The sequence below is a fragment of the Urocitellus parryii genome, chromosome 1, assembly GCF_045843805.1.
Source record: "Urocitellus parryii isolate mUroPar1 chromosome 1, mUroPar1.hap1, whole genome shotgun sequence".
In the NCBI taxonomy this organism is placed as follows: Eukaryota; Metazoa; Chordata; class Mammalia; order Rodentia; family Sciuridae; genus Urocitellus; species Urocitellus parryii.
In genome coordinates, this window is record NC_135531.1 from 22,116,559 (window position 1) to 22,143,755 (window position 27,197).

General features: G+C 39.2%; 1 protein-coding gene across 2 annotated transcripts; it reads left to right on the forward strand.

Annotated features, from left to right (window-relative positions):
* The first annotated feature begins 10,455 nt into the window (after window positions 1-10,455).
* Amacr (alpha-methylacyl-CoA racemase) lies at window positions 10,456-26,749 on the forward strand. Of its 2 annotated transcripts, XM_026390132.2 has the most exons (5): window positions 10,456-10,841; window positions 12,024-12,167; window positions 13,048-13,208; window positions 17,833-18,019; window positions 26,048-26,749. In XM_026390132.2, exons 1-5 carry the CDS (start codon window positions 10,595-10,597, stop codon window positions 26,461-26,463), a joined length of 1,155 nt encoding a protein of 384 aa, XP_026245917.2. In that variant the 5' UTR covers window positions 10,456-10,594; the 3' UTR covers window positions 26,464-26,749. The 2 variants fall into 2 exon arrangements, with proteins under 2 accessions (XP_026245917.2, XP_026245918.2); XM_026390133.2 differs by lacking the exon at window positions 13,048-13,208 and having other exon boundaries at window positions 26,048-26,168.
* The last annotated feature ends 448 nt before the right edge of the window (window positions 26,750-27,197 follow it).

The window sequence follows — 27,197 nt, forward strand, 5'->3', positions numbered from 1 at the left end:
GTTCTTTAATTTTCCACCCTAATTTTTTAATAAGCAGAATTAATATTGTCAAAATGACCATACTTCCAAAAGCACTATACAGATTTAATGCAATCCCAATCAAAATCCCAATGACATTCCTCATAGAAATAGAAGAAGCAATCATAAAATTCATCTGGAAAAATAAGAGACCCAGAATAGCTAAAGCAATCCTTAGCAAGAAGAGTGAAGCAGGTGGCATCGCTATACCAGACATTAAACTATGCTACAGAGCAATAGTAACAAAAACAGCATTATATTGGCACCAAAACAGACTGGTAGACCAATGGGTACAGAATAGAGGACACAGAGACTAATCCACAAAATTATAATTATATTAGATGAAGGCACCAAAAACATACATTGGAGAAAAGATACCCTCTTCAAAAAATGGTGGTAGGAAAACTGGAAATCCATATGCAACAAAATGAAATTAAAAAATCATCTTTTAGATACACATTTAGCCAAGATCATTCCCAAGAATCATTCTATAATATCAACACATTACTGCATTCATTGTCCCTTCTTTTTTATTTTTTTTAAGTAGACAGAAGTGGAGTAATCCTTACAGTGCAGGGAAGGAAGTGGAAGTTCCCCAAAGCAAAATGGCTTTGGCAGCTGCTGGGAGTCCCTCAGCCCTTCCTTTTACTTACAGGATTAGCTCCTGTGGTTAGGTCCAATCTAGACAATCTGGCATATCTCCTAACTTTCCAGTAGAGTCAGTTTTTATCTGCCCTAAGTCTTAAAGGGAGAAGGGGGTATGTACTTTGATCAGCCCAATTCTCCTCCTGGCATCTCCTGGGGAGGTTTGCCTGTTGGGGCAGATGCAGAGAGGCCAGCAGATGGAGATTTTGTGGGTCCTCCTGATTCTTTTTCCTCAGTGAGTCCCCAAGATTTTCTCTCTTCATGGCAGATATCATAGCTAAGTCTACTTTACACTGTTGGCATAATTTAGGATTTTCCCTTAGAGCAAAGAAAAACTGAACATACGGCACCTCACATCATTTCCCTTCCTTTTTGCAAAATTTATCAAGCTGTAAAATTGTATTAAAATTGATACTTCCCTCTCGTGGCCAGGTTTCTCCAACAGAGAGTTTGTATTGAGGCCAGGCCAAGAATATGAGGCGCTTTTTCTTGAGCGTCTGAGGGTTAAATCTATCCCAACTTTTCAATACGCAGGTTAGTGGTGCACCTGGAGTACTGGAGAGAGAGAAGCTCCCATCTGAGTGAGAAGAAAACAGGACTCAGGCGCCCGCGCTGCGCTGCAGAAAACTGTTCTCATTAGGGACATCTCCCTAAGCTTGAGCTTCCTAAACGGTCCAGAAAACCTGTCTCTCACCTTACTTTGCCAAGGGTGTTTCTGGTCCCCTTTGGCAAAGTGCTAGGATCTCAGTTTGCCCTGTGCCAGAGACCCTGGGAGGATTCAGACTTAAGGGCATTACTGCTTATCCTTCTGGCCACTAAAAATCCATTGCAAAAGAGAATCATGCACACTTTTGTTGCCTTTGCTCTGTAGACTAAAGGAACTGCCTAAGAGTAAGGGAAATCTACTGGTTGTAAGGTAATGCTTTCTATCAGAGAGATTACGGGAGGAATGGATTCTAAAAATGCCTCTCTAGCAGCTTAAAGAGAACACAGCACATTTTAAACATTGGGGCGATAAAACAGACTAGTGAAAGTTACCTATGCACCTTAGGGAACCTGGGCAGATTTTACTGATTATCTCATGTCTTTCTCTCAGTCCTACAACCTGAATTGCTGACATTTCTGACCGATGAAGGAAGGGGAGCATCCAGGAGGAAATGGATGCGGGGTTGGGAGTGTTGCATAGAAAATGTAATTGGGGCTATCCCTCAGTGCCATTCATCTACCTGTCACCCTAGATACCCCTGAGGGCTGTTGGGAGGGGGCTCAAGAGAAAGGAACCTTAGGAATACGTCTGAGTGTAGCCCAGACCGGAATTCTGTAGTTGTTCCAAACTCCTTCCTCCACCTCCACGCATCCGAGGCAGATTGGGATTTGGGACACTGTGTACTCACGCCAATTGCTCTCCGGGCCCAGACAGAAAAGTTGGAAGCGGCTTTGACAGAACCCAACATGCCTGCTCTGTATTGAACAGGTGATTGAGAGCTGCCTAGGCAGGGAAACCTCTCACCCGAGTCTTGAAGAGTGGCGGCTGCACTAATTGGCATTTAAGTAGCTGTCAGGTACCCATCTTACCCTCCAGAAAGAAAGAGAGAGAAAGATGCACCTCAGACAGACATGGGGTGTGTGGAGAGGTGCTTACCTCGGAGTAGAATCTCGGTGGAACCTCCAATATGTTACCACTGTTGATGGTTGACGAGTCCTTGCTTCCCCAATGTTGAAGAATAACACCAGAGAAGCACGCCGAGGCAAGGGCAGAGTAGAAATTAGAAGTTTATTAAAAGATAGCAGAAAAGACTTCTCCCGGAGGAAGAAGGGGACCCAAGAGGTGGAATCCGTGGCGGTTGTTTCCCCTTTTTATAGTTCTTTCAGTGATGGAATGTAGGTTGGAAGGCCTGAGGGTGGGACACAGGTGAGCCAAAGAAGTAATCTGGGCAGGAAGGACTTCATTAACATTTCTTTGAGATGGGCTATCTTCAAATCTGCTGGGGCTGTTCATTAACATTTCTTTGGGATGGACTCTGGGCCTAGGGCTTTTCTCAGGACTTCATTAACATTCCATGAGTTGTCCTGTGTTTCCCGGAATTCATTCTCAACATGGCCTCCATTTTAGATCTTACTCGATATTAGAGATATTAGACCCGATTTACCTAACTACCTAATTTTAAATCTGGCTTCACAATCAATCAACAAATATATGAAAAAATGTTCATCATCACTAGCAGTTAGAGAAATGCAAATCAAAACTACTCTAAGATTTCATCTCCCTCCAGTCAGAATGGCAGCATTATGAGGACAAATAACAATAAGTGTTGGTGAGGATGTGGGGAAAAAGGTACACTCATACATTGCTGGTGGGTCTGAAAATTGATGCAGCCAATATGGAAAAGCAGCATGGAGATTTCTTGGAAAATTGGGAATGGAACCACCATTTGACCCAGCTATCCCTCTCCTCCATCTATTCCCAAAGGACTTAAAAATAGCTTACTACAGGGACACTGCCACATCAATGTTTATAGCTGCACAATTCATAATAGCTAAATTGTAATGCCCTTCAATAGATGAATGGATAAAAAAATGTGGCAAATATACACAATGGAATATTACTCAACAATAAAAGAAAATAAAATCATGGCATTTGCAGGTAAATGGATGGAGTTGGAGAAGATAATGCTAAGTAAAGTTAGCCAATCTCGAATAGCCAAATGCCAAATGTTTTCTTTGATATAAGGAGGCTGATTCATAGTGGGATAGGGAGACGGAGCATGGTAGGAATAGAGGAACTCTAGATAGGGCAGAGGGGTTGGATGAGAAGGGAGGGAAGGGGCATGGGGTTACAAATGATGGTGGAATGTGATGATCATTATTATCCAAAGTACATGTATGAAGATACAAATTGGTGTGAATATACTTTGTATACAACCAGTGATATGAAAAATTGTGCTCTATATGTGTAATAAGAATTAATCTACAGGGGGCGGGGCTAAAGGCCTTTTGCAGGGTCTCTAACATAAAGCATGCTTACATAAACAGATAAGAATAAAGGGCTCTTTTCACAGGCATCTGTTACATTTCAAGAGGGAGTAATCAGACTCCCAGGGCAGTTATTTACAATTCGAAAGGTAGGGACCCAAGGTTAATTAGGCTTCCTGGAGAAAGACTGGGAGAGGGGAGAGTAACTGACCCCTTCCCCAGGCATTGGTTTCTGGCCATAATGTTTTTAAAATTTCATTTCATAACCAGGTCTCATTTTGTCATCACATAGTGAGACCCTCTGTGCAACTTCACAAGACCTTGTCTCAAAATTTAAGAAAAGAAATAATGGATTGGGTATGTAGCTCAATGGTACCTATCCTGCCCCATTCAATAACCAGTATCAACAACAACAACAATAAAGATGACAACAAAATAATCAATTTAAATCTCACCAGATTCAAAGACTTCTGCAATGTATCCACAGATGATTTACTTCTATACTGTTTAGCCAAAAATAAACATTCTGCACCCGAATATCAAATGATTACTATGGTATTTGAGTTTCAAAGGAGCTTGCCAGAGAAGCTGCACATTTCTTTCCAAGAGAATCACGTATATAATCAGAAAGCTCAACCCTGAATGTGTCATGCATCTTCTCTTTCCTGAGAGACAAGGGCTACTCATACTCTGCTTTTGGGATGTATATATCTTGGCTGTCCTTAAATCTTTGCTTGTGTTTGCTTTTGGCATGCCCTGGAATAATTTTCAGCAACAATTTGAAAAGCCTGCCCTCATTGAGGTGAGGTCCCATTTTCCTCTTGAGGGAACTGCTTGGATGCCTGCTTGGTGACAGTAGGACTAGGTCTCAGTGCAATGCTGGCTATTGTCTGGGAGCTGCCCCAGGCTGCTTGTCCCATGCCTATTTCCAAAGGACTGCTGACTTCATCAAAGCATGTAAGCTGGGAAAACAATAGCTAGACATCTATAGCCAACAAGACAAAGCTTAAAATAATTTGGAACCTAATTATGGATGTAATAACCCTTTATCTTTGTAGTATCCTATTGATTAGAAGCAAGTCACCAGACCAGCTCACACTCAATGGGAAAGGATTACACAAAGGCATAAACATCCTGAAGTAAGGGTCTCTTGAGGACATCTTAGAGTCAGCCTGACACCATCTGCCTCTGGGTGTTAATGATCCAAGTTCCCTTTATATGAAAAAGTCACTCATATGCTCTCAAGTCCCCAGAGCTCTCGGGCCATAAGAGCCTCAAGTCCAGAATATCATTCTCTATATTAGATGCAGATTATGAAATAGGCTTCTTGGATGAAGTTCTTCATCCAGTTCATTGAGTATATTTCCTTTAGATCCACTGATTCATGAAATGAAAGAGACAAGTTATTGGCAGGATACAATAGTGGAGCAGGGAAATGAATAAGTATAGACATACCTATTTAAAATAAAGGACTGGGCATGGCAGTGCATGCCTGTAAAGCCCCTAATTCTGGAAGCTGAGACAAGAAGACTGCAAACTTGTGGCTAGCTTCAGCAAATTAATGAGACCCTGTTGCAAAACAAAAAAATTAAAAGGGCAGGGACTGTGGCTCAGTGGTTAAGCACTGAATGGTTAAGCACCCCTGGGTACTTAAAAAGGAAGGGGAATTGGTACCAAAAAGGGGAGGGTGATCCAAGAGGAAGGGACAGCGCAAAGGGACTGTAAATGCAGTTGGTCAGATATTCAAAGTTCCTTATTAGTCTTCAAGAACTACAACATTTCAGTATGCATTTCAGTGAGAGGTGGGTCTTCCTTTCTTTCTTTTTGGCTGTACTAGGGGTTGAACCCAGGACACTGTATCACTGAGTCACACCTCCAGCCCTTTTTATAATATTTTATTCTAAGTTGCTTAAGCTGGCATCAAATTTGCAATCCTGCCTCTTATATTGCTGGGATTACAGGCATGCACCACCACATCCACCTACAGGAAAATTTAAAAATAATATAACCACAAAAAGAATATTGTAAGTATAAAAGGAAGAAAAGTTATTTCTCAATATCATAGACTATTCAGTCAGTACTTAATATTATCCCAATTCTCTCATGAATAGCTTCCTATGTTTGTTTAAATCAATATTTAATCTTTTTATTTTATAATATTTTGTGTGTAAATTTTATTTTGTAATAATATAAATATATAATATTTCATAATAATATAAAATATATTTTGTTTTATAATAAATTTTATAATAAAACCCAGAGCCTCATACATGCTAGGCAAGTGCTCTACCACTGAGTTGTAGACTCAGTCCTTTTTATTTTATTTGAGTCAGGGTCTTGCTAAGTTGCTCAGGCTGGCCTTGAACTTACTATCCTCTTGCTTCAGCCTCCCAAGTAACTGGGATTACAGGCATAGCTATGGCCCCAGGCTTAAATCAGAATTTCAAAACATGATTTATACACTACATTTGATTGTTGTATATATATATTTTTTTAAATTATGCAATGATTTCTTATTTCTTTGATGTTTGCTTTCTTACCTTGTGAATTTCACTAATTATATCCTCTGGTGTTACATGTCATTTTTCTCTATTGCCTGTATGCCCTTATAAATAGGTAGATAATATGCTTGGTTAGATTTAGGCTCAAAATTTTTGCAGAAAAATTTCCTGGTGTTGTCTATTGCAGCATACTGGCAAATAAATAAATAAACAAACAAACACATACTATACACACACACACACACACACACTATAATATCTTTTTGTGATATTAAAATTGATAAGTTCAGGATGTCTCAGATTCCTATTTTATGAAGTTCCCTGTTACGGACTGAAGTTTGTATACCTCCCAAATTCATATGTTGAAATCCAGATCCTCAGTGTGATGATACTTCTTGAAGGGGTGTTATGGCTTCAATAGGAGGTGTTTTCCAAAAGCTCCTGTTTAATTCAGAAATGTTCAGAGGTGAAATGTTTGGATCGTGAAGACTGTAATCTAATCAGTCCATCTTAGTTTGGGTGGTAACTGTAGACTGGTGGGGAATGGCTGGAGGATGTGGGTCATGGGGGGAAAACCCTGAAAACATGTCTTCTTTATGTCCCCTTCTCCCTCTCCATGAAGTGAGCAGTTTTCCTCTGCCACACCCTTCTGCCATGATGGGCTCCCTCATCTTGAACCCAAAGCAATGGACTAGTTGGACCATGGACTAAACCTCTGAAACAGAGAGTTAAAATAAACTTGACTCCCTCTTAGCTGTTACTGTCAGGTACTTGGGTCACAGCTGTGAAAAGCTGCCTATTCCAGGGGCTCTTTGGAGGTTAGGCCAAGAAAGTAGAGGTGATGAGATTAGAGTCCTTCTTTATGAAATCAGGAATTTTGGGCTTTTTTTTTTCTTTTAGAACTGTGAGAAATAAATGCCTGTTGCTTAAGCTGACCAGTTTATGATAATTTTTTTTTACAGCAGTTTGAACATATTAAGTCATTTCCCCATTATTTTCTTGCCTAATGTTTTTAGCAGCCATTTAACATAAGACAGAGCAAAAAGGGTAGTTCAGAAAAAATGAGTGCAATATAACATCTTTTATATAAATTAAAATAAAAAATACTACCATATTTTGTTTGCTATGATATGTTAGCAGTAGCTTAAACCCACTCTTTAATTCGGAATTGAAAAACAGTGAAAATTTAAAGAAATATATTCAATGGTATAGATAAGTCCCCTCCCAAACTCATGATGAAATTTGGTTGCCATTGTGGCCTTTAAGAGGTGATGAGGCTGTTAAGAGGGACAATGCCTTTTTCTAGGAATGAGTTCTCAACTCTCGGAGGACTGGTTTAGTTACTGTGAGACAGGTTGTTATAAAGTGAGGCTGCCCCTCATGTGTGTTTCTCTCTCCAATTGTATACTTCTTTCTGCTTTCCATAATGAATAGAAGCAGTTTGATGCCTTTGTCAGATACACCACCTTCCCAGCCTCCAAAATTCTGAGCCAAAATCAATCTATTTCCATTAGAAGTTACACCATTTCAGGTATTCTGTTATAGCAACAAAAAGATGACTGAGACAGACATTTTTTTTCATCAGCTATTTTGTTATCCTGAGCACAGTTTATATGGAAGGTAAGGTACTTGCTTGAGTTTTAGAATAACAAACTGAAGTCCTAGCATAACAGATAGGACTTAATAAGGTTATTTTAAAACACCATTTTAAATATTTACCTATTTGATGTGGCTCAATCTACCACTGCCTTTATCCTAATTTAATGATTAGAATCTTAATTGTCAGCAGTAGCCCCTTCAACTTAGTCCCTCTGCCCTCTTGACTGTGATTTAGGCTGGTGCCAATCCCTCACTGCAGGACAGGAGTCCAGCAGGGTGGAAGTGAGTGGAGACATCTATTCTATTCAGACTCTCTATTCTAGCCAGTTATCATGCTGTGACTTTGAATATGACTCCAGTACTCCAGACTATACTGTGCCTTGCCAATTGCCTGAATTCCAGCTTTCTTAGCAATTACATGAGTTACCTGGTTTATTTCCAGTGAATTCATTTTGCATTGCTTCTGACTGGTCCAAGAGGAAATAGAAATGGGAAGACCAGTTAACATAAAACAGACTAAAAAGGGTAGTTCAGAAAAAAAATGAGTGCAATTAACATCTTTTATATAAATTAAAACACAAAATACTACCATATTTTGTTTGCTATGATATAATATGTAAAGAATACAGCTATGGCTACAGATAGATATAATGGACTGAGGGCACACATCAAAATCATGGGAGTGCTTGTCTCTTAAATGGCAGGATGTGGGGAGCACAGAATCTAGCTGTAGGTAAAAATTAAAGAAAACTTTAGCTATGGAAGGAGAGAAAAGCAGCTCAGGCAGGATCCATTACTTCTTTTTATACAGGAATGCATCTGGAGGAGAAAGAAAATATTAGGTGAATCTCCTTATCATGGCCCTTTGGAAAATAGATAAATATTAGGTAAAAGAAAGAGGATTTATCAATCAAATGCATTTAGCAGGATATATTTGGCCAAAGGATTGGCAAATAAATCCAGGAAGCATGGTTCCATAGCTAAGAAATCTCTAAGATATAAAATAAAGTCTATTAGGTGATCTGAGATTTCAACTAAAATTGTGGGTCAGAAGGTATGTTAGTTTGCTAGGGTTGTCATAATAAATAACACAGACTGGATGGCTTAAACATCACGAATATATTTTTTTAACAGTTCTAGAGGCTGAAAATCCAAAGTTGAGATGCTGGTGGGGTTGATTTTCTCTGAAGCCCCTCTCCTTGGTTTATAGCTACCTCTCTCTGTTCACTCACATGGTCATTCCTAGGTCTGTGTTTTCTGTCTAAACTCCTCTTTTTATAGGGATACCAGGCATATTTGGGTCCACCCAATGTAACTTATTCTACCTTAATTACCTCTTTAAAGGCCTTAGCTCCAAGGACAATCACATTTTGATTTACTGGAGGTTAGGTGTTCAATTTATGAATTTCAAAGAGACATAATTTAGTCTATAAAAGAGGGTAAGCGTCTTGAGCAGGAAGAATCTGAAGAGTCATGTGAGACTTCTTAGGTTTCTCTATGCTTTGTCTGAGTCTTTTGATGAATCATCTCTTTGAAATTGCTACTACAGCGTGATGCTGGGTAAAATCTCTGACTCATGTGAAGCTGATTCTTGGTACTGGGATATAGCTCAGCCTGAGCTGCATTTGTTACTATTGGTTTTTTAGGAAAATAGACTGGAAGCAAATATGAAATACAAATGTCTCAGTCTGGATGTCTGCTATATAATTCTCCGCAATTTTCTTTCTTTTTAAATTTCTCAAAATACAAATAAAAGAGTAGGGGATAAGGAACTTTATGCTCGAAGGAAGGTAAGAACATGAGTTACAGATCAGCAAGGAAAACATTCAAAGATGCAGGCAGAGAAGACGCCTGTCTCTAGTGGGAGACAACTCCTCATAGCGAGAGCTGAAGAGCCCTGATAAAATCACAAAACTCATCGAGAGTAGTTCAAGCTTGGCTAACAAGTTTTGGCTACAGTTGTGCCACGTTTTGTTTTCACTTATCACCTGTCTCAAAATACATAAACCTATTCTTACAAAAGATTAGTGCAGACATTTTTTTTGGCACTCACTTCCAGCTCTATTTAATGTCTTGGGGCCATTAAAAAAAATTGTCTGACTACCTTCAAAGAGGTTATACAGAGTAGAGAAGAAACTGTAAAAGTAATGGGGGCTACATGTGATGATGATGATGATGATGATGATGATTAAAAAGAGCCGCATTAACGTTGAAAACTCGAAACTGTAATTGTCCACAGAAATGGCAGATAGCAAATGATAACGATTTTTAAAGCTCTCTCATTCAGTCCTGGATAAGCGGCACCCCTCCAATGGTCTCCTAATATTAAAATTGTTTCCCTAGTGCATCTAGGAGGTATCTTGAGCCAATTCCATATGAAAGCCAGGGGCGGTGACGGAGACAACCTGCACCCTGCGGAAGGAAATACCCCAGAGTAGTTCTTACGTATTTAGATTATTTGTATTTCTCTAAGGCCAGGCAAGGGTAGGGACTCAAATAGTACAATGGCCAGGGGACGCCACGGGGAGAATAAGAGTCTAGAGAGAAAGGTGACAATTTGAGTCATCAGGGTCGAAACCTGCACTCCAGAACACCCAGGCTGCAGGGAAGGGAGAGATCACAGCGGACTTTGCACTAGCGACCTGGGACGCCCGGCGGGAAGGGCGCCACTGCGCAGACTCCGCGGCTGTGCGCAGGCGCGTAGGGAGGGAGCTCGCCGGGCTAGCGGGATTGGGGCGGCGCCTTAGGCAGGAATAATCCAGGTCCGCTTTAGGCAGGAGTGATCCAGGTCCGCTGAACCTTTTGCAGGGGCCGGGCTGGGATTGCTCAGTCTTCTTCTGAAGGAGCCGAGAGGCAGTATGGCTCTGAAGGGCGTCAGGGTCGTGGAGCTGGCTGGCCTAGCCCCCGGCCCGTTCTGCGGTATGGTCCTGGCGGACTTCGGAGCGCAGGTGCTGCGCGTGGACCGGGTCGGCTCCCTCGGCGATGTGAGCCAGTTGGCCCGGGGCAAGCGCTCGCTGGTGCTGGACCTGAAACGGGCGCAGGGAGCAGCCGTGCTGCGGCGCCTTTGCACGCGTGCAGACGTGCTTCTGGAGCCCTTCCGCCGCGGTGAGCCTCGGCCCCAGCGAGCTGTCCACGGGCGGGACGCGCGAGGTTCCTGCCTCAGGAGCCCATCTGCACTGGGATTGAGGCTGCCCCCGTCGCACCTTGGTCCTTTTGACACGTGAAACCTCGTGCGTCCCAACCTTACTACGACCTTCAGTCTCATTTGGTCTTGTTGACCATTCCCTTGAGATGATCTTCTAAAGCTTGGATTTTGAGATACTGCTAATGTCCTCTTTCTTTCATTGCTTTTGACCCCTTCCTGGTTGCCCACTACCCATTGCCCTTTTGTATCTGCTTATTTGATGGTATTGAACTATATGAGAATCTAACAAAAGCCATACGTCTGTTCCCAGAGTGCCTAGAGGTACATGGCATTTAGTTTGCTGTTTGGGGGGTGGTGTACCCTTCAAAGCATTCACCAACGAGGCCAGTGTCCCCTGCCTTAGATGCTGGCGCTCCTAAGTTCCAGCCTTAGGCCATTCCTTTGTGCTGTGTGCCCTGGAGTCTCTACACTCTTTCCTATTGCTTTCTGCTTTACATACAGGTGGGGCCCAGCTCTTCGTCTGTACCCCAACCCTTGGAGCTGCAGACTGCTACCATACTCTCTGCGTTCCTCTCTCTAAGACTGTTCCGCTTGCACTGCAACTGCCGCAAAACACCAACCAAGCCTTTCTCGTTTCCTTTCAAAATGGCATCTCCTCTTATGTATACTTTATCAGAGTGAATGGAACCAGTATTCACCCAGTTTCCTGATTCAGTAAACTGTATTTCATCCTTGAATCCAGTCCTCCTTTCATCACGACTGCTTTCACCGAACACTATTAATTCAGTTTTTTTTTTTTTTCCTTACCAGGACCTGGATTTTTACTCTCCATACTGGTTTCAACCTACTTGGTGCTTTTGTGTCAGACAGCCTTTTAAAACTGAATTTGAATTTGTATGCCAGAGTAACCAAAACATTTTTTGGTAGGAAGTCAGTAAACGTTTGAGTTTTATTTATTTTTGGTTAGGGTAGGAAAAAGTGACTCCATTTTGATTTTGACAACTTTCACAAAATCCACAACAAATGTTACTACATTTGGAAGAATGTAGTTTTATGTTGCCTCATATGAGGAATTATTCCATTTCTCAATTCATGTTCTCTTTTTTTTAAAAAATGTTTTTTGTTGTTACTTTTCTCCTAAGGTGTCATGGAGAAACTCCAACTTGGGCCAGAGATTCTGCTGCAGGAGAATCCAAAACTCATCTATGCTAGACTAAGTGGCTTTGGCCAGTCAGGACGATTCTCCAGGAAAGCTGGTCATGACATCAACTACTTGGCTTTGTCAGGTATGTTGAAGAATAATTTTTTCCTACACTTTAAATTTATTCCCAATCAAGATCTGCAGTTACATTGATTAATAAGAATTTATTTTAAAGTGCAGATTAAATTCTTATCAGAATCAATAAGGAGAGCATGATTGTTTAAATTAGGCTAATTTGAATTCTTAGAACAAAGATTCTGAAGCTCCCTTCTCATTTTAACACATTTGAGTAATAACATATCCTCACTAGTAACATTTATTTACTACATTTGAGAAGTCAGTTCTCAGGCCCCTACTAGGGAGTAAGAGACTTGGTAGTAGTAGTGATGATCACCCACACCTTGAAAACACTGAAATAGATGGACTCTGATGTTCCTTCATTGGGAATCATCACCTGAGTCCTGGTTTCAGGCTTCTGTGAACACTAGGAAAACCCCATGTTTTTCAGTCCTAATGTCTCTTTATTTCTAGCCTAATTCTCAGATTTTCTGTGAATACATATAGATTAAGGGAGAAGGTAATTATAAAATTGGCTGTTCACACCTATTTAAAATTTAATCTCTTATACACAATTATTTTCTTGCCTTTCTTTGTGGTTAGAATGAAAGCATGTGACACTGTTTTCCGTTTACATCATGAATTGATAATAATCATTGTTGTATTTTTTCCAAAATCCAGTGAGTAAAAACTTAACAAATTTTGAAAATGTTAGCTGGGATTAAGTTTTAGAACGGAAAAAAATCATCAAAACAAAGCCGCCTGTTACATGTAGGCTGTGTAGGTTCAAATTGGAAAAGCCTGAGGTACTAGTTTTTACTCAGGTCAGTAACTAGAGATTGGATATTCTTCTGTGAAGTTCATGTATGTATTTAAAAGAGGCATTAAATTTATTTTTAATGGTATAGGTGTTCTGTCAAAAATTGGCAGAAGTGGTGACAATCCATATGCTCCCCTGAATCTCCTGGCTGATTTTGGTGGTGGTGGCCTCATGTGTGCACTGGGCATTCTGATGGCTCTCTTTGAACGCACACGCTCTGGCAAAGGTCAGGTCATTGATGCAAACATGGTAAGTATTCATTGGGCGGGGGATGATAAACCTACCACTTGCTCCTATGTGTGCTATATGGTTGCCTCAAATCTTTTTCTGAACAAGAAATAAATGAAGCTTAATGTTTGAATTCAGGTCACCAAGAATATCCTTTTCTTTAAAACAGGCACACAGCCTTCATACATGTCAGAATGTCATAATTTAATCATCTTTGGAATCACTCCTCTGAACTGTTTTCTGACTTACCTGATTCCTCTGTGGTGTTTCAACAGTTTTCCCCAAGTTATTTTTTGTGCTTAAAAAAAAAATATCTCAAACTGGGCATAGTCCTGTATGCCTGTAATTCCAGTGACTCGGGAGGCTGAAGCAGGAGGATATTGAGTTCATAGTCAGCCTCAGCAACTTAGCAAGGCCCTAAGCAACTCAGCAAGACCCTATCTCAAAAATTAAAAAAATAAAAAGGGCTAGAGATATGGCTCAGTGGTTAAGCACCCCTGGGTTCAATCCCTAGTAGCAAAAAAAAAAAAAAAAAAAAAGAAAAGAAAAGAAAAGAAAGAAAGAAAGAAAAAAATATTTTCAAGCAATCTTCATTCAGAATGAATTCAAGAAGTCTTCATCAGTAGGTGGAACAGATTCTCATGGATGCTGAAGCAAAATGGGCCTTCCTGTCTAGACCTTCCTGCTGCATTTGGTAGGGGAGGCTCCAATATCATAATGCTTCTGTTTGTGCATTGTCATACATTCAACACTTGCCTCATGCTCTGCTAGGCACTTTCTCTATGTGATTCCTTTTAACCCTCAAAGCAACAATTTCATTTGGAACACAGTTGTCCTCCCTTATCTACAGGGGATATGTTCCAAGACCCCCAGTGAGTGTCCGAAACTGCAGATATTATCAAATCTCACTATATACTATACTTTTTCCTATAACACGTACATCATATACTGGTAATAAACGTAATTCATAACTTAGACACATAGTTGATTAACAACAGTAACTAATAATAAATAGAAAAATTATAACAAGTTATATACATAGCAATAAAAGTTGTTTAAAACTGATGAATGATTTATTTCTAGAAATTTCTATTTAATATTTTAAGAGTGCACTTGACAGTCAGTAACTAAATGGTGGGAAGTGAAACTACAGAAAGGGGGGATGACTGTACATTGTTATGAAGTGTAGACATCTGCCCAAGGTCTCATGGCTCTGTGGTCTTGGGAGGGTTACTGCACCTTTCTGTCCTCAGTTTCCTTTGTACTATGGAGATGATAATATGTCTACTTTACAGCATTATTAGAGAATTAAATGAGTTCATCCATTGTTTAGGTGTAAATAGTACCCAACACAAAGCAGATACTCTGTTATTGAGACTCTTCTAAAAGAAAAGAAGTACAGTTTGGTCATTTCCTTTATGAAGTACCTTTCATATCTAGTTTGAATACTTGAGGTTAAGAATTAGAAAAAGATTTCAGAGTCATTTGGGAATAATCTGGGAGCCAAGTGAGAAAGGTCACCTACAGAAGGGACAGAACACCAGCTCATAATGAGTGGGCAGAAGAAGAAAACCAAGGGCTAAGGAGGGTGAAGTAGAGAACCAGAAGGGAGTGTTGTTGAGGAAACCAAGGCAAGAGAAGCTGCCTAGAGAAGAGTAATGGCCAGAGGGTCCACACCGGTGGACACCTCCAAGGTTTAAAGACTGAATAGTGTAAATTGGTTTGGCTCACTGGCAACCTTTGCAGAGTATATCCCGGGCTGGAATCTGATCTCCTCCTCAGTCCTCTCCTGTGTTGTTTCTTGTGACTGTCATGGAGCACAGCTCACATTGTCCTTTGTGTCCTTCTCAGAATGTATTTTGGAAGGAATGGTGTGGGTTTATCTTTTGTTTCTAGCTGCTGGCCCAGGTGTATTGCAGCTACAGCATGAAGTAGTGATAGCAACAGCAACAGCACTTCCACCTCCAGCTGCACCCTCGCCCCACCAGGTGCAGGGCTGGGGCCTACACAGGGCTCCCTCTTTGAGCCATGAAACTTGCTGAGGGAAATTGGCTCGCTTTCATTTGGTGTTGAAAACTTGAAGGCTACGGAGGTTAAAGCTCCAGCTTTCAATTGCTTCCCTCTGCTGCCCTCTGTGGGCACAGGCCATAGGTCCAAAAGAGACCAGTTAAAAAACAACCATGGGGCTTTGGCAATTTTAAGGAGAATTTAAGGTAAAACTTACCTAGTAATAGTTGACTAATTTTCTAAATATATGGGTGGTTATTTATAATCAAATAATCTGATTACTGCTTTTATCTAATCAGAATTACCTAATAATTAGAAGGTAGTAAGCTTTATCATTTATGAAACTGGAAGCCCTCAGGATTCGTGCTCACATTAGGGGATTGTGAGTGTTGGCTGATTACTCAAGGCCTGAAGGATCAGTAGATCTCATTCACAACTTCTTCGATGCTGTAGAAGCTGATTCAGGTGAGGCAACACCTTCTTCTTATAGGACAGTAGTTTTCAGTATTTTAGCAACAGAATCCTTGGCTCATGCTCACCTGGAATGATTTGGTGTTTGTCTCGCCATAGTTCTGTTGCCTTGGACCCTATAGAGTTAAGATGACTGGAATGTGGGGTCGACTCGGCTGTGTTACCCACACTCCAGGGAGCACATGGACACACTGTGAGTTGCATGCAATGGGCCAACACGATAAGGATAGCATAAAAATTTGGTGGGTCGATGAAGCTGCCATTTCCCTGTGTTATGGAACCTCATCTGGGCAGTATGCATGACATGAGGATTAGGGACAAGAAAAGCTGCTTGCTGGGGTGACCACCAACAGACCTTGAAGTCTGACTGGGAGAGCTAACACCCTGACTCTTGTCCTGTGGCTTCTGTGTTGCTAAGTACATTTCATTTATGATGAAGCAGAGCAGAAACACTTTTTAATCAAGATAATTCAATACAGAATCTTGAAACTTTTCACACTTTTTTAGCCTTAATATAAAAGTAGGATAATCAGTATTCAAAACTCCAACTAAACTTTCTGCGGTGCTGTGTGAGAGCCTGACTCACTTTGAGTTCACTTGTTGTCCCATTGGCTCTGACAGGGCAAGGACTCAGCATAAAGTAGGTATTTGTTTATAGCAGATACTAACTTGCTGGGTTTTGTATGAGCAAGCTGGGATTAAGACTCATGCAGAACAATAGTATTTCAATTTCAAGGTCAAATTCATGCCATTTGAAGGGAAAAATTTCTTTTAAGGTTTACTCATGAATGTGAGTGAGCTGTCTCTGACATGTCTGAATTTGGTGTAGGACATATCTAAAAATATACTTCACATACAACATGAACATAAAATATATTTAAAATAGTGCACATATTTATGTGTGTATCAGGCATATGGGTATAAATATGGGATTGCTAAGATTTGAGTAACTCAGTCTCAAAAAGTGAAAGCACCACCCACGTAGGCCACTTACATGAGTGCAACTTCAGTCAGACTCTGCATAATGATGTTTCAGTCATTGATGGATTGCACGTCTGACAGTGGTCCATACAATTATGCAGCCCTCCACCTTAGGATGTGTAAGTACACTCTATGGTCTTCACACTGTGATGAAACCCCATAACAATGCATTTCTTAGAATGTGTCTCCATATTAAAGTTGTAAAGTTACTTATTTAGTGATTTTAAATATAACAGCCATAAATTCAGGTATGTAGGAGATTTTCAATAAAAAGAGAAATTTGAGATGTATCTAAAAGAAATCTTGTCTTTGTTTCGCATCCAGTAATAGGAATTCCATGCTTATTCTCCCCTCTTGGTAGCCTCAGGGATAAGGATGCTGTGTGGACTACTCTCTGGGGTGCTGGAATCATCAGAAGTATAAAATCCACAGGGATGGCCCAGAGTATCTCGCTTTTCATTTTGATTCTTAAGATAATCATACTTGAGTTTGCGACTTCAGTGTTACTTTAGGGCTTGTTGGGAAGGTGGCACCCCCATAATTAGTGTGTACTCAGAAAAGCCATACACCTGCCACCCATCTTGTTTTCTTTATTTTGTAACATTCTAGTGATCATTAAAGATAAGATGTATTAAACATTTAAATTTAGTTTACTTGGTATTGAATTCAAGCCAAAATAAGTTAAATGTAACAGTAATGTGATTTACCTTTAAATAACGATGTTTCTTATATCACTATATATATATATATATATATATATATATATATATATATATATATATATATATTGTTGTAGGTCTTGAAAATCATACTTTAATATCCCTTTGTTTTATTTTTAGCTTTTTTCTGGCAATTTCTAACATATATATATATATAAGTGGAGACTAGTATAAAGAACTTTCTTGTACCTTCATCTAGCTTCAAAAATTATCAACATTTTGCCAATCTTATTGGAAGGGAAGAACAAAAGTAGTTCTTTCTAAGCCTGGCAATATTTTCTGGACTGAAGAGCACAACAGGTTGTTATTCTACCGTAAACCCTCTAACTCAAGTTTGCAAAAATACCTAGGAAGTTGCATAACATGTATAATCACTGCAACACACACATTTTAAAAGCCTGAATTGACATTATTCCTGCTTTTACACTTGAATTATCTGGACTTATGTGTGTTCTGCTTCTTCAAAGGTGGAAGGAACAGCATATCTCAGTTCTTTTCTGTGGAAAACTCAAAACGTGGGACTGTGGCAACAGCCTCGAGGACAGAACCTGTTAGACGGTGGAGCGCCTTTCTACACGACTTACAGAACAGCAGATGGGCAGTTCATGGCTGTGGGAGCCATAGAGCCCCAGTTCTACAGACAACTCATCCAAGGTGGGAGCTGTTACGTGCTTCACCCACTTTTCTTTTTCCATGAGCACTCTTTATTCTCTATTTTGGGGCCTTTTTAAGTCTCATAATATTTTATTATATATCCAACTTTCGATTAACTCTAGCCATCCATGGGGAATTTCCTCTATCTTTTAAGTGAACAGGTGATTTTTATTGGTGTACATAATAACTCAGGGTCTTAAAATATAACAATTCTTTTTGTGGGGTGTCCAGTGCTTTTATTACATGTCACACCAGTAGTGTGTATATTTATCTTGCCTTTGTGTGCCCCAATTTTTCTTATTCTTCCCTGGGAAGGATCTACTGCCTTTGTCGGCTCTTATTCTTTGATGGATGCCTCTTACACTGTCAGGTGTCACCTGAGTACAGAGAGTCTGTGGCCAGTCTGCCACAAGTTAGCAAGAAAATCTGGGATCTCTTCTTCCCTTTAAAGTAATTGGACTGGACTTATTTTATTTCTGTGAAATGTTTGAATTTAAAATTTACTCTGCAAATAACTTAGTATCTAAGTCATTTGAGAATATAGTCTCCAGTGACATGAAAAGTTGATTACAGTACATTTACCCTTCTACTTCAAGTTCAAAGTATCATTGTTGATGGCTTTTCAGGTGCAATATAATACTGAATTATTTGCAAATAGGTATAATGATTATTTTTGTAAATATTGAAAAACATTTTAAGACCAAATGCTTTAAATCCACTAACTGAAAAAAAGGTATAGGAGAAAAAATATGATTTGCCTAGGTCATATATAATGCCTTACTGCCCAAGAATTGAAATTAAAAACCCAGAATTGGGCTTTGGGGATGTGGCTCAAGCGGTAGAGTGCTCGCCTGGCATGTGTGCGGCCCGGGTTCGATTCTCAGCACCACATACAAACAAAGATGTTGTGTCCACCGAAAACTAAAGAAAAAAAAATGAAAAAAATCTCTCTCTCTCTCTCTCTCTCTCTCTCTCTCTCTCTCTCTCTCTCTCTCTAAAAAAAAAAAAAAAAAAAAAAAAAAAAAAAAAAAAAAAAGACCAGAATTAACTCAAAATCTGGACTGAACAATGCTATATGGAGGACCAAGTGGTGGGGGCAACACACACCTTGGATAGAGAACCCTGGAAAGCAGCAGGGATACAGCACCGAGGGTTTGCAGAGTACAACAACCTTGTTTATATATGCATTGTCTTTAGAAAATATAAGTGTGTTAGGGCTGGGGATATGGTTCAAGCGATAGCGCGAACACCTGGCATGCACAGGGCGCTGGGTTCAATCCTCAGCACCACATAAAAATAAAATTATATGTTGTGTCCACTGAAAACTAAAAAATAAATATTAAAAAAATTTCTCTCTCTCTCTCTCTCTCTCTCTTAAAAAAAAAGAGAAAATATAAGTGTAATCAGCTGGTCCTTCTAAACAACAGTGATAAATATATTCCTCTAACACCTTTCTGTGGCCTGAGTTCTAAACAATCGCTATAGCTACTCGAGTTCTGATAACATGAATATAAACTTTATTAACACATTTCTTTTTTACTTACCCTTCAGTAAGTATTGCATAAAAGTTAATTCAGAAAACTTGCAGTTATATAGGGTCATCTCAATATTCAGCTCTCATATTTAGGCCTCGGATCCATTTTTGCATTAATTTCTGTGTATAGGGCAAATTAAAAGTTCATCTTCATTCTTTTGTATAGGTGCTTCAGTTTTCCCAGCACCATTTATGGAACAGATGTTTTCTTCTTCATTGAATGATCTTGGAATCCTCTTGATCATCAGTTGACCACAAGTGGAAGAGTGGCTTTGGACTTTCAGTTCTATGCCATTGATCTCTGTGTCTGTTTTTATGCTTGATTATTGAAACTTAGCAGTGTAAGCTCCCCAACTAAGTTCTTTTTCAGTATTGTTTTGGCTACTTGGATTTTTTTTGGACTTCTTGTGAATTTTAAGAGAAACTTGTCAATTTATGCAAAAATGATAGGTGGGATTTTTACAGGGGTTTTGTTGGATCTGTGTATCAAACTAAGGAACATTGCCATTTTAACATTATTAAGCTTTTGAATCCAGGAACATGGCTGCTTGCTTTCCATTTAAATGGAAATCCTCTCTTAATTCTTTCAGCAATGCTTTGTAGTTTTCATCATAGAAGTGCTGCACTTCCTTGGTTAAATTTATTCTGAAGAATAGTATTCTTTTTGAATTTATTGTGGATAGAAACATTTTCAGACTGGTCATTGCTAGTATCTAGAAATACAGTGGGTTTTGTATATTGATCTTCTATCCTGCACCCTTACTGAGTTCCTTTATTGTTTCTAGGTGTGGATCTTGAATCTTTTCATCTTTACTTGAATTCCATCTTGGATGAGTAGCTTCTTGGATATGCAGATTGAGGTTTTTCATCACATTTGGGAATTTTTCTAGACATCATTTCTTTAATGATTCTTGTACTTTCTCTCTTCAGTTGTTGAAGACTCTCTAGTCACTCATGTCCCACAGATCTGTGAGGCTTTGTTCATTTTCCTGTATACTTGTTTCTGTTCGGCTGACGAGATACTCTTAATTCAGTTCTCTTGAAGTCTATTGATTCTTTCTCCTGCTAGTTCATATCTGCTGTTGAGATATTTCTCGATAGTGAATTTTTCATTTGTTGCTCAACCTTTCAACTCCAAAATTTCTGTTTTGTTCTCTTTTAATACGATTTTCATCTCAAATTGCTTTCATACTTTTCTTTAATTCTTCAGGCATGATTGCTCTCGGTGCTTTGAACATTTAAAAAATAATTACTGAAGTATTTGTTTAGTACATCCAACCTTTGGCTTCTTTGGGGGAAGTTTCTGTTGATTGCTTTTTTGCTGTGTATGGGCCATAATTTCCTGCCTCTTTGTATGACTCAGAATTTTTCATTGAAACTGGACATTACAAATAATTTAATGTGGCAGCTCTGAACCCAGCTCACCCCTTTTTCCCCTACTTCCTGGTCCTGGATTTCTTATTGTTGCTGTTTAATGATTTTCATATACTAAATATATATTCTTTGGTATGTGCAGCCACTGAAATCTGCTCAGTTAGCTTGGTATTTAGTTAATGCTAGACAGAGATGTCTTTAAATAACTTGAAACAATAACTCTTCCATCTTTTTCTGAGATATTCTATACCTTTTCAATTGTGCATAACTTCAAGATCAGCCAGAGGTGAGAGATTGGAGCCTTCCCAGATGTCTTCTGTACATGTACATGATCCTGCACATGTGCATATACACATACGGCCTTCCATATTCTCAGATATAGGCTGGAGATTTTTAAAACCCTCTGTGGACAGCCTGTTCCCCATTGTTTCCTTTTAAATCATTTTGGTTAACTTCTTACTCATACCCCGGGTAATGCTACCTCAGGCAGAGGTGAGGCTAAACAATTGCCATTTGATTTTGAAAAAGTCCTAGAGATGGAACTGGCAGGTCACATCAAGTCCAGTCCTGAGAATGGAGCTTTTTGGGGAGCTGTCAGGCCACATAATGACAGTTCTCTGGGGGTGGGGTTTTGGGGGGAACTCCACACTGGTTTTGCTTCCTTTGATGGCTCTTATCCTGCTGGTTTTCACAGCTGCCTTTGAGGAGTGACCATTGGTTCTCAAAGCCACCACAGAGCAGGGGAGAGAGAGAGGTGACTTTAGCAGCAGTTGTAATGCCATAAAGCACACTAGACTAATCAAGATTCAACTTGAGTAAACATTCCTGAGATCACACAGGCTTTTTGGTGATTTTGAGAGGGATGAGAGAATTGACTCCAACAATTGGTTTCCTAGTGTTCTCTTTGCTTTCCTGTGGGAGCAGATTTTTGAAGTTCCTTGCTTTGCCATTCCAGAAGTTAGCTCCCCTCCCTGGTGTATCTTCCTGGTATTTTAAAGCATGTATGTTCACAGTGCTTACTTTTAACATCCACACTCCACCTCTGTGAATGAACCATTCTGAAAATACTGAAAATGAAATGACACGGGTTAGTAGCTTAATTGTTCCAGCCCTCAACTCTTGACCACCTTGAGGTGGGTTTGCTCCTCTGAGTCTAAACTCTGTAACCTCCCTGATTTTTTTGGTCCCCTCCATTTGCATCCTCAACTCTTTGTGTGGTATCTTCGACCTTTCTTCCCGCAAGTTGCTGAACGTACTTGGTTGACAGGAGGCTTATTTATGCTTAAGGCAGGAGGCACGCCACACAGTCCACTGAGCCCAGGACACAATGTCTCAGCCTCTTTTTTTTTTTTCAGAGTTATTGACTTAATAAAAATGATACTTTTACTAGTTACATACAAAGTACTTCTCTCTCAGGCCCTGCTGGACAAACCCCAAATCTATGATGATTTTTTTTTTTGGAGTAGTGTTAATTACATGCTTCATTGTCCTCCTGTGTTTTGAGATCTTTGGGGTCAGACCTTAATTAAGCTTTTCAGTACCTACACGTCCAAGTTTTTGTAGACTTCACTGTTTTGTTTCCCTGGTGTTTTCTAGGGCAAATATAAATAAATAAATACATAAAATTAAATAATCTGGAAACAGTAAGAATTTTGAGATTAAGACTCTTGTAGTACCATCAGATAAGCAATAGGGATTTTGTAGTTTTTTTAAAAAATTTCAAAATATTATTTAAAAACTGCACAAAAAATGATAAGTGTTGGTGAGATTGTGGAGAGATGTAAACCCATCTGTAATACTGGTGGGATGTAAGGGGATTCAACTCCCATGGAAATGGTGTAACAGTTCCTCAAAACACTAACCACGGAAGTCACGTGATCCAAGAATACATTCTAAAGAATGGACTCTAACAGGTATTTGTAAACCTGTGTTCACAGCAGTGTTTTTAATAATGGCCAAAATGTGGAAGCAATTCGTGTGTTCATTGACAGGTAAGAGGATAAACAAAATGTGGTATATGCATGAAGTGGAATATTATGCAGCATTATTAGGAAGAAAATTCTGACAAATTCTGCATCGTGGATAAATCTTGAGGACATTATCCTAAGTGAAATAAATCTCTCCAAAAAGAATATTGCATGATTCCAGTTATAAGAGGAACCCAGAATAGACAAAATCATATGGATAGAAAGAATGGTGTTTTCCAGGGGCTGGGGAGAGAAAATAATGAAAAGTTATTATTTAATGGGTACCAAGTTTAGTTTGGGAAAAGAAAAGATTCTGGAGATGGGTAGTGGTGATGGTTGTATGTAGTACCACTCAGCCATATACTTAAAAGTAACCATAATGGTAAATTATATGATATTGTGTATTTTACCCCAACTTAAAAAAAGAATGAAAATTCAAAATACTGTGTTTGTTTAAAAAATTGTAAGTAATACAGAATTTTAAAATAAGAAGTGAAATGTCTCCCTTGTTCTGCCACCTTGGGAAAGTTTGCAATGTGGCCTTTTACATATTTTCCTGGATGAACGTTAACACACAATTGTGGTTTTCTTATATGATTACACATGAACTTGTAATATATTAATTATTAATGCATGTTATATTTATTACATTAGTATATATGAATTATATTATTGTTATACATCATTGTATCTAAATGTATAACTTACAGCCATCTCTTTTTATTTAGCAGTATAGCAGAGATGTTCTTTTCTGCCAGTATAAAAGGATATATAAATATATATACAGGCAGACCATGCTACATAAAAAGCAGTCATTTTATACTCCATGGTATGCCTATATTAAAATTCTCTATTAATGTTCATTTACATTTTCCAGTTTTTCATTATGACATAATGTTTACAATGGCCATCCTTATATATATAAATATATATACATTTATATTATATATATACTTACAGTGGCTGTCTCTCTCTCGCGCGCTCTCTCTCTCTCTCTCTCTCTCTCTCTCTCTATATATATATATATATAATATATATATATATATAATAAGAATATATACTTGAAACATGGATTTTGACTGCTTAATATAGTGTTATATAGCAGTAAAGTTTATGATATGTGCTTAAGATAATAAATATTTTATGTAAGGCTGTGTGTGTATGTAAGGTAGTTTTTTTGGAAATTAGAACATTTTCAAGTTTGATTAAGATGCTAGGCTAGTCCCTGTGAGTCTGACTTAAAATACCAGAAACTTAATATTGACTATACTATAAAAACTAATGAGGGCTGGGAATGAGGCTCAGTGATAGAGTGCTTACCTAGCATGTGTGGATTCAGTCCCAGGCAGTGCAAACAAAATAAAACAGACTAGCTGTAGCTGGATTCCTAGTTCCTTTTGGAATGTCAAGAGCAGAGCACTCAGCCCGCCCTGGCCAGTGATGGTTAATCCTGGAGGCTTGATCATGGTCAGGATGGGAGGGAAATTGTTGCCCAGAAAGGATGAAAATGGAAGAACTGGGCTGTCAGAATTAAGAGTAGAATCCGGTATCTTTTAGCTTCTAGTGTTTTCCAGTATATAGACCAGATCCCGTGTATCTCAAGTATAATATAAGTTAGAGAATATATTGGTCCCAGTTTATTTAATGTTACGATTCTGATCACATTCTGATGAAAAAAAAAGACATTTCCATCAGTAGCAGTGATATACTACTTTTGGCTGCCTCCTCATTTTATTTGCTTTTTAATCACAGAGCTTGTGGTGATTATGAAATGGAAGCAAAGTGAAAGAAATCTATAAAGGCATTTCTTCATAGGTTATAGTGATAACCTGAATCTATGGCTCCAGGTCTGTCCTGCTATTCGAATAGAACAAATGGCTACCCAGAAAACTTTACTTATATGCCCAGAGGTAGCTATTCATAAAACTTCAGAACTATGTGAGTTCTCCATATGTCCTAGGACCCTTTAAGACCCTAGGAGGGGCTGCAGTTTTCATGTCTTACTGCTGTGGGCACTTTCTCCTCTTCATAGCAGCTTGCAGTTAGCCTGAGCTTCAACATGGGAGGGAAGGGAAGGGAAGGCTGGTAAAGTGAGATCAACCTGTTGATTTACCTGACGCAGATCACAAAAAATACTATCCGTAAGAAAAAGGAGCTTTTATTATCATTTTAATATTAGCCTTCAGCATTATTATGTGAGAGGAAAAAATGACATTTATTCCAAACCCCAGTAAGGTGGCCCTTAGAGTATACAGACGTTCCTCAAACTTATGCTGGGGTTCCGTCTGGATAAACCCATTGTTAAGTTGAAACTATCATAAGTTGAGAATGTATTTTATACACCTAATCTACCGAACAGCATATCTTAGCCTCACCTACTTTAAACTACATTCACCTACAGTTGTGCAATGCCATCTAACTCAAAGGCAATTTTATAATGAAGTGTTGAAAATTCTATGTAATTTATTGAATTTATTGGGTTCTTAACAATGAAAACAGAACAGTTGTATGAATATGCTTTCGTGCCATAATAAAGTCCAAACATCTTGGTCTAGTCTTTGGCTACCTTTCTGGTCCTGTGTTATTCGTACAAAGCCCCATCAGACTCTTATTTTACCAATATAAAGATAAAAGAATCATTACTCAAAAATTGTAATCCTCAATTTCATCATTTATCTTCGGGGTTCTTTCTTGAATAAGATAGTCCTGTTTCTAAGATAGTCATATGTAAAATTGCTCAAATTTTATTTTTTATAGGGCTCAGGGGCATTATATAAAATACAGAATTATTTTTCATTCAGTAAGACAGATAATACCATCCTGAGGAAATTTCTTTTTGAAATCCTACTTATCGAGAAGAAATCAATTTCTGGAAGCTAGATTATTAAAGACAGACTACTTTTGATGACAGGTCGGTGGTAAACCGTAGGCAGTGACAAGCGTGTTTTCAGTGTTGCCTACCCCATCACCCCACCCTCTCCAGCTGTTGGCTCCAACTTCAAACTGACTTTGCATTTCTTCTCTTGATTCATTTGAGAAACCCTAGAGAACATTTTATTTGGGATAAATATAGTGGGCTCAATATTTATTTTCATTAATTATAATCTCTCTACCCTAAGCATAATCATTTAAGAAATCATCTTTTTCCCCCAGGACTTGGACTAAAGTCTGAAGAACTTCCCAAGCAGATGAGCATGACCGATTGGCCGGAAATGAAGAAGAGATTTGCAGATGTGTTTGCAAAGAAGACCAAGGCAGAGTGGTGCCAGATCTTTGATGGCATGGATGCATGTGTGACCCCGGTGCTGACCCTTGAAGAGGCTGCCTGCCACGACCATAACAGAGAACGGGGGTCCTTCATGACTGACGAGGAGCAGCACGTGAGTCCCCGACCTGCGCCTCTGCTGTCCAACACCCCAGCCGCCCCTTCTGCCGAAAGAGACCCTTTGGTAGGAGAACACTCGGAGGATATACTTAAAGAATTTGGGTTCAGCCAGGAGGAGATTGACCAGCTACGTTCAGATAGAATTATTGAAAGTAATAAACCAAAACCAAAAGCTCATCTCTAGCTTCTAGATTCACAGTTCAAATGCGTTTGAATGGAGCACTTGCAATGGAGAATAATACATAGCAGTGTCTGCATGGAAATGTGGGATGACGGTAATGCCGTGATCCAACTATTCTGATCAAGAAACATGGAAGATTGATTACACAGTAACGGTTGCAGTCTGAAAATTGTTATCAGTATATTTGATTTAGGGGTATTTTACATATTCATATTATCTTGTGGGATTTTTTCTGCCTTCCAATTTGCTTGATAAAATGTATTTGTTGATATTAAAATGCTTATATATCTATATTTAAATGAATTACTATAATATATTTTTATTAAATAAAGCTTTTTTCCCCTATTGTGTGTTGTGCTTTTTAGTTTGCAAAAGCTTCAACAAAACCCCTTTTAAACACCATTAAAATAACATTTTCTGACACATTGAATACTTTTGACTCTACTCTTATTGTACTGGTCAGCTTCGCATGGCTATGGCCAAAGTATCTGACAGGGTCAACTCAGAGGAGGAAAGGTTTATTTTGGCTCATGGTTGCAGTCCACACATGCCAACTCTGTTGTTCTGGGCAGCATGTCATGGCTGGAAAGCCTGATGAAGGAGTACTGCTCCATTCATGGCAGCCAGGAAGCAGAGAGGAGGAAGGGAGTAGGGATCACGGGAAGAGGAACCCTTCCCAGCACACCCCCAGTGACCCTCTGCCACGCCCCACCAACAACAGTAATCACCCGCCAGTC

Excerpts from the sequence above, each read along its gene's own strand:
- Amacr (XM_026390132.2), top strand. The coding sequence starts at position 10,595 with ATGGCTCTGAAGGGCGTCAGGGTCGTGGAGCTGGCTGGCCTAGCCCCC. Across the intron at positions 10,842-12,023 it reads TCTGGAGCCCTTCCGCCGCG|GTGTCATGGAGAAACTCCAA; the intron begins GTGAGCCTCGGC and ends TTTTCTCCTAAG. Across the intron at positions 18,020-26,047 it reads CTACAGACAACTCATCCAAG|GACTTGGACTAAAGTCTGAA; the intron begins GTGGGAGCTGTT and ends TTTTTCCCCCAG.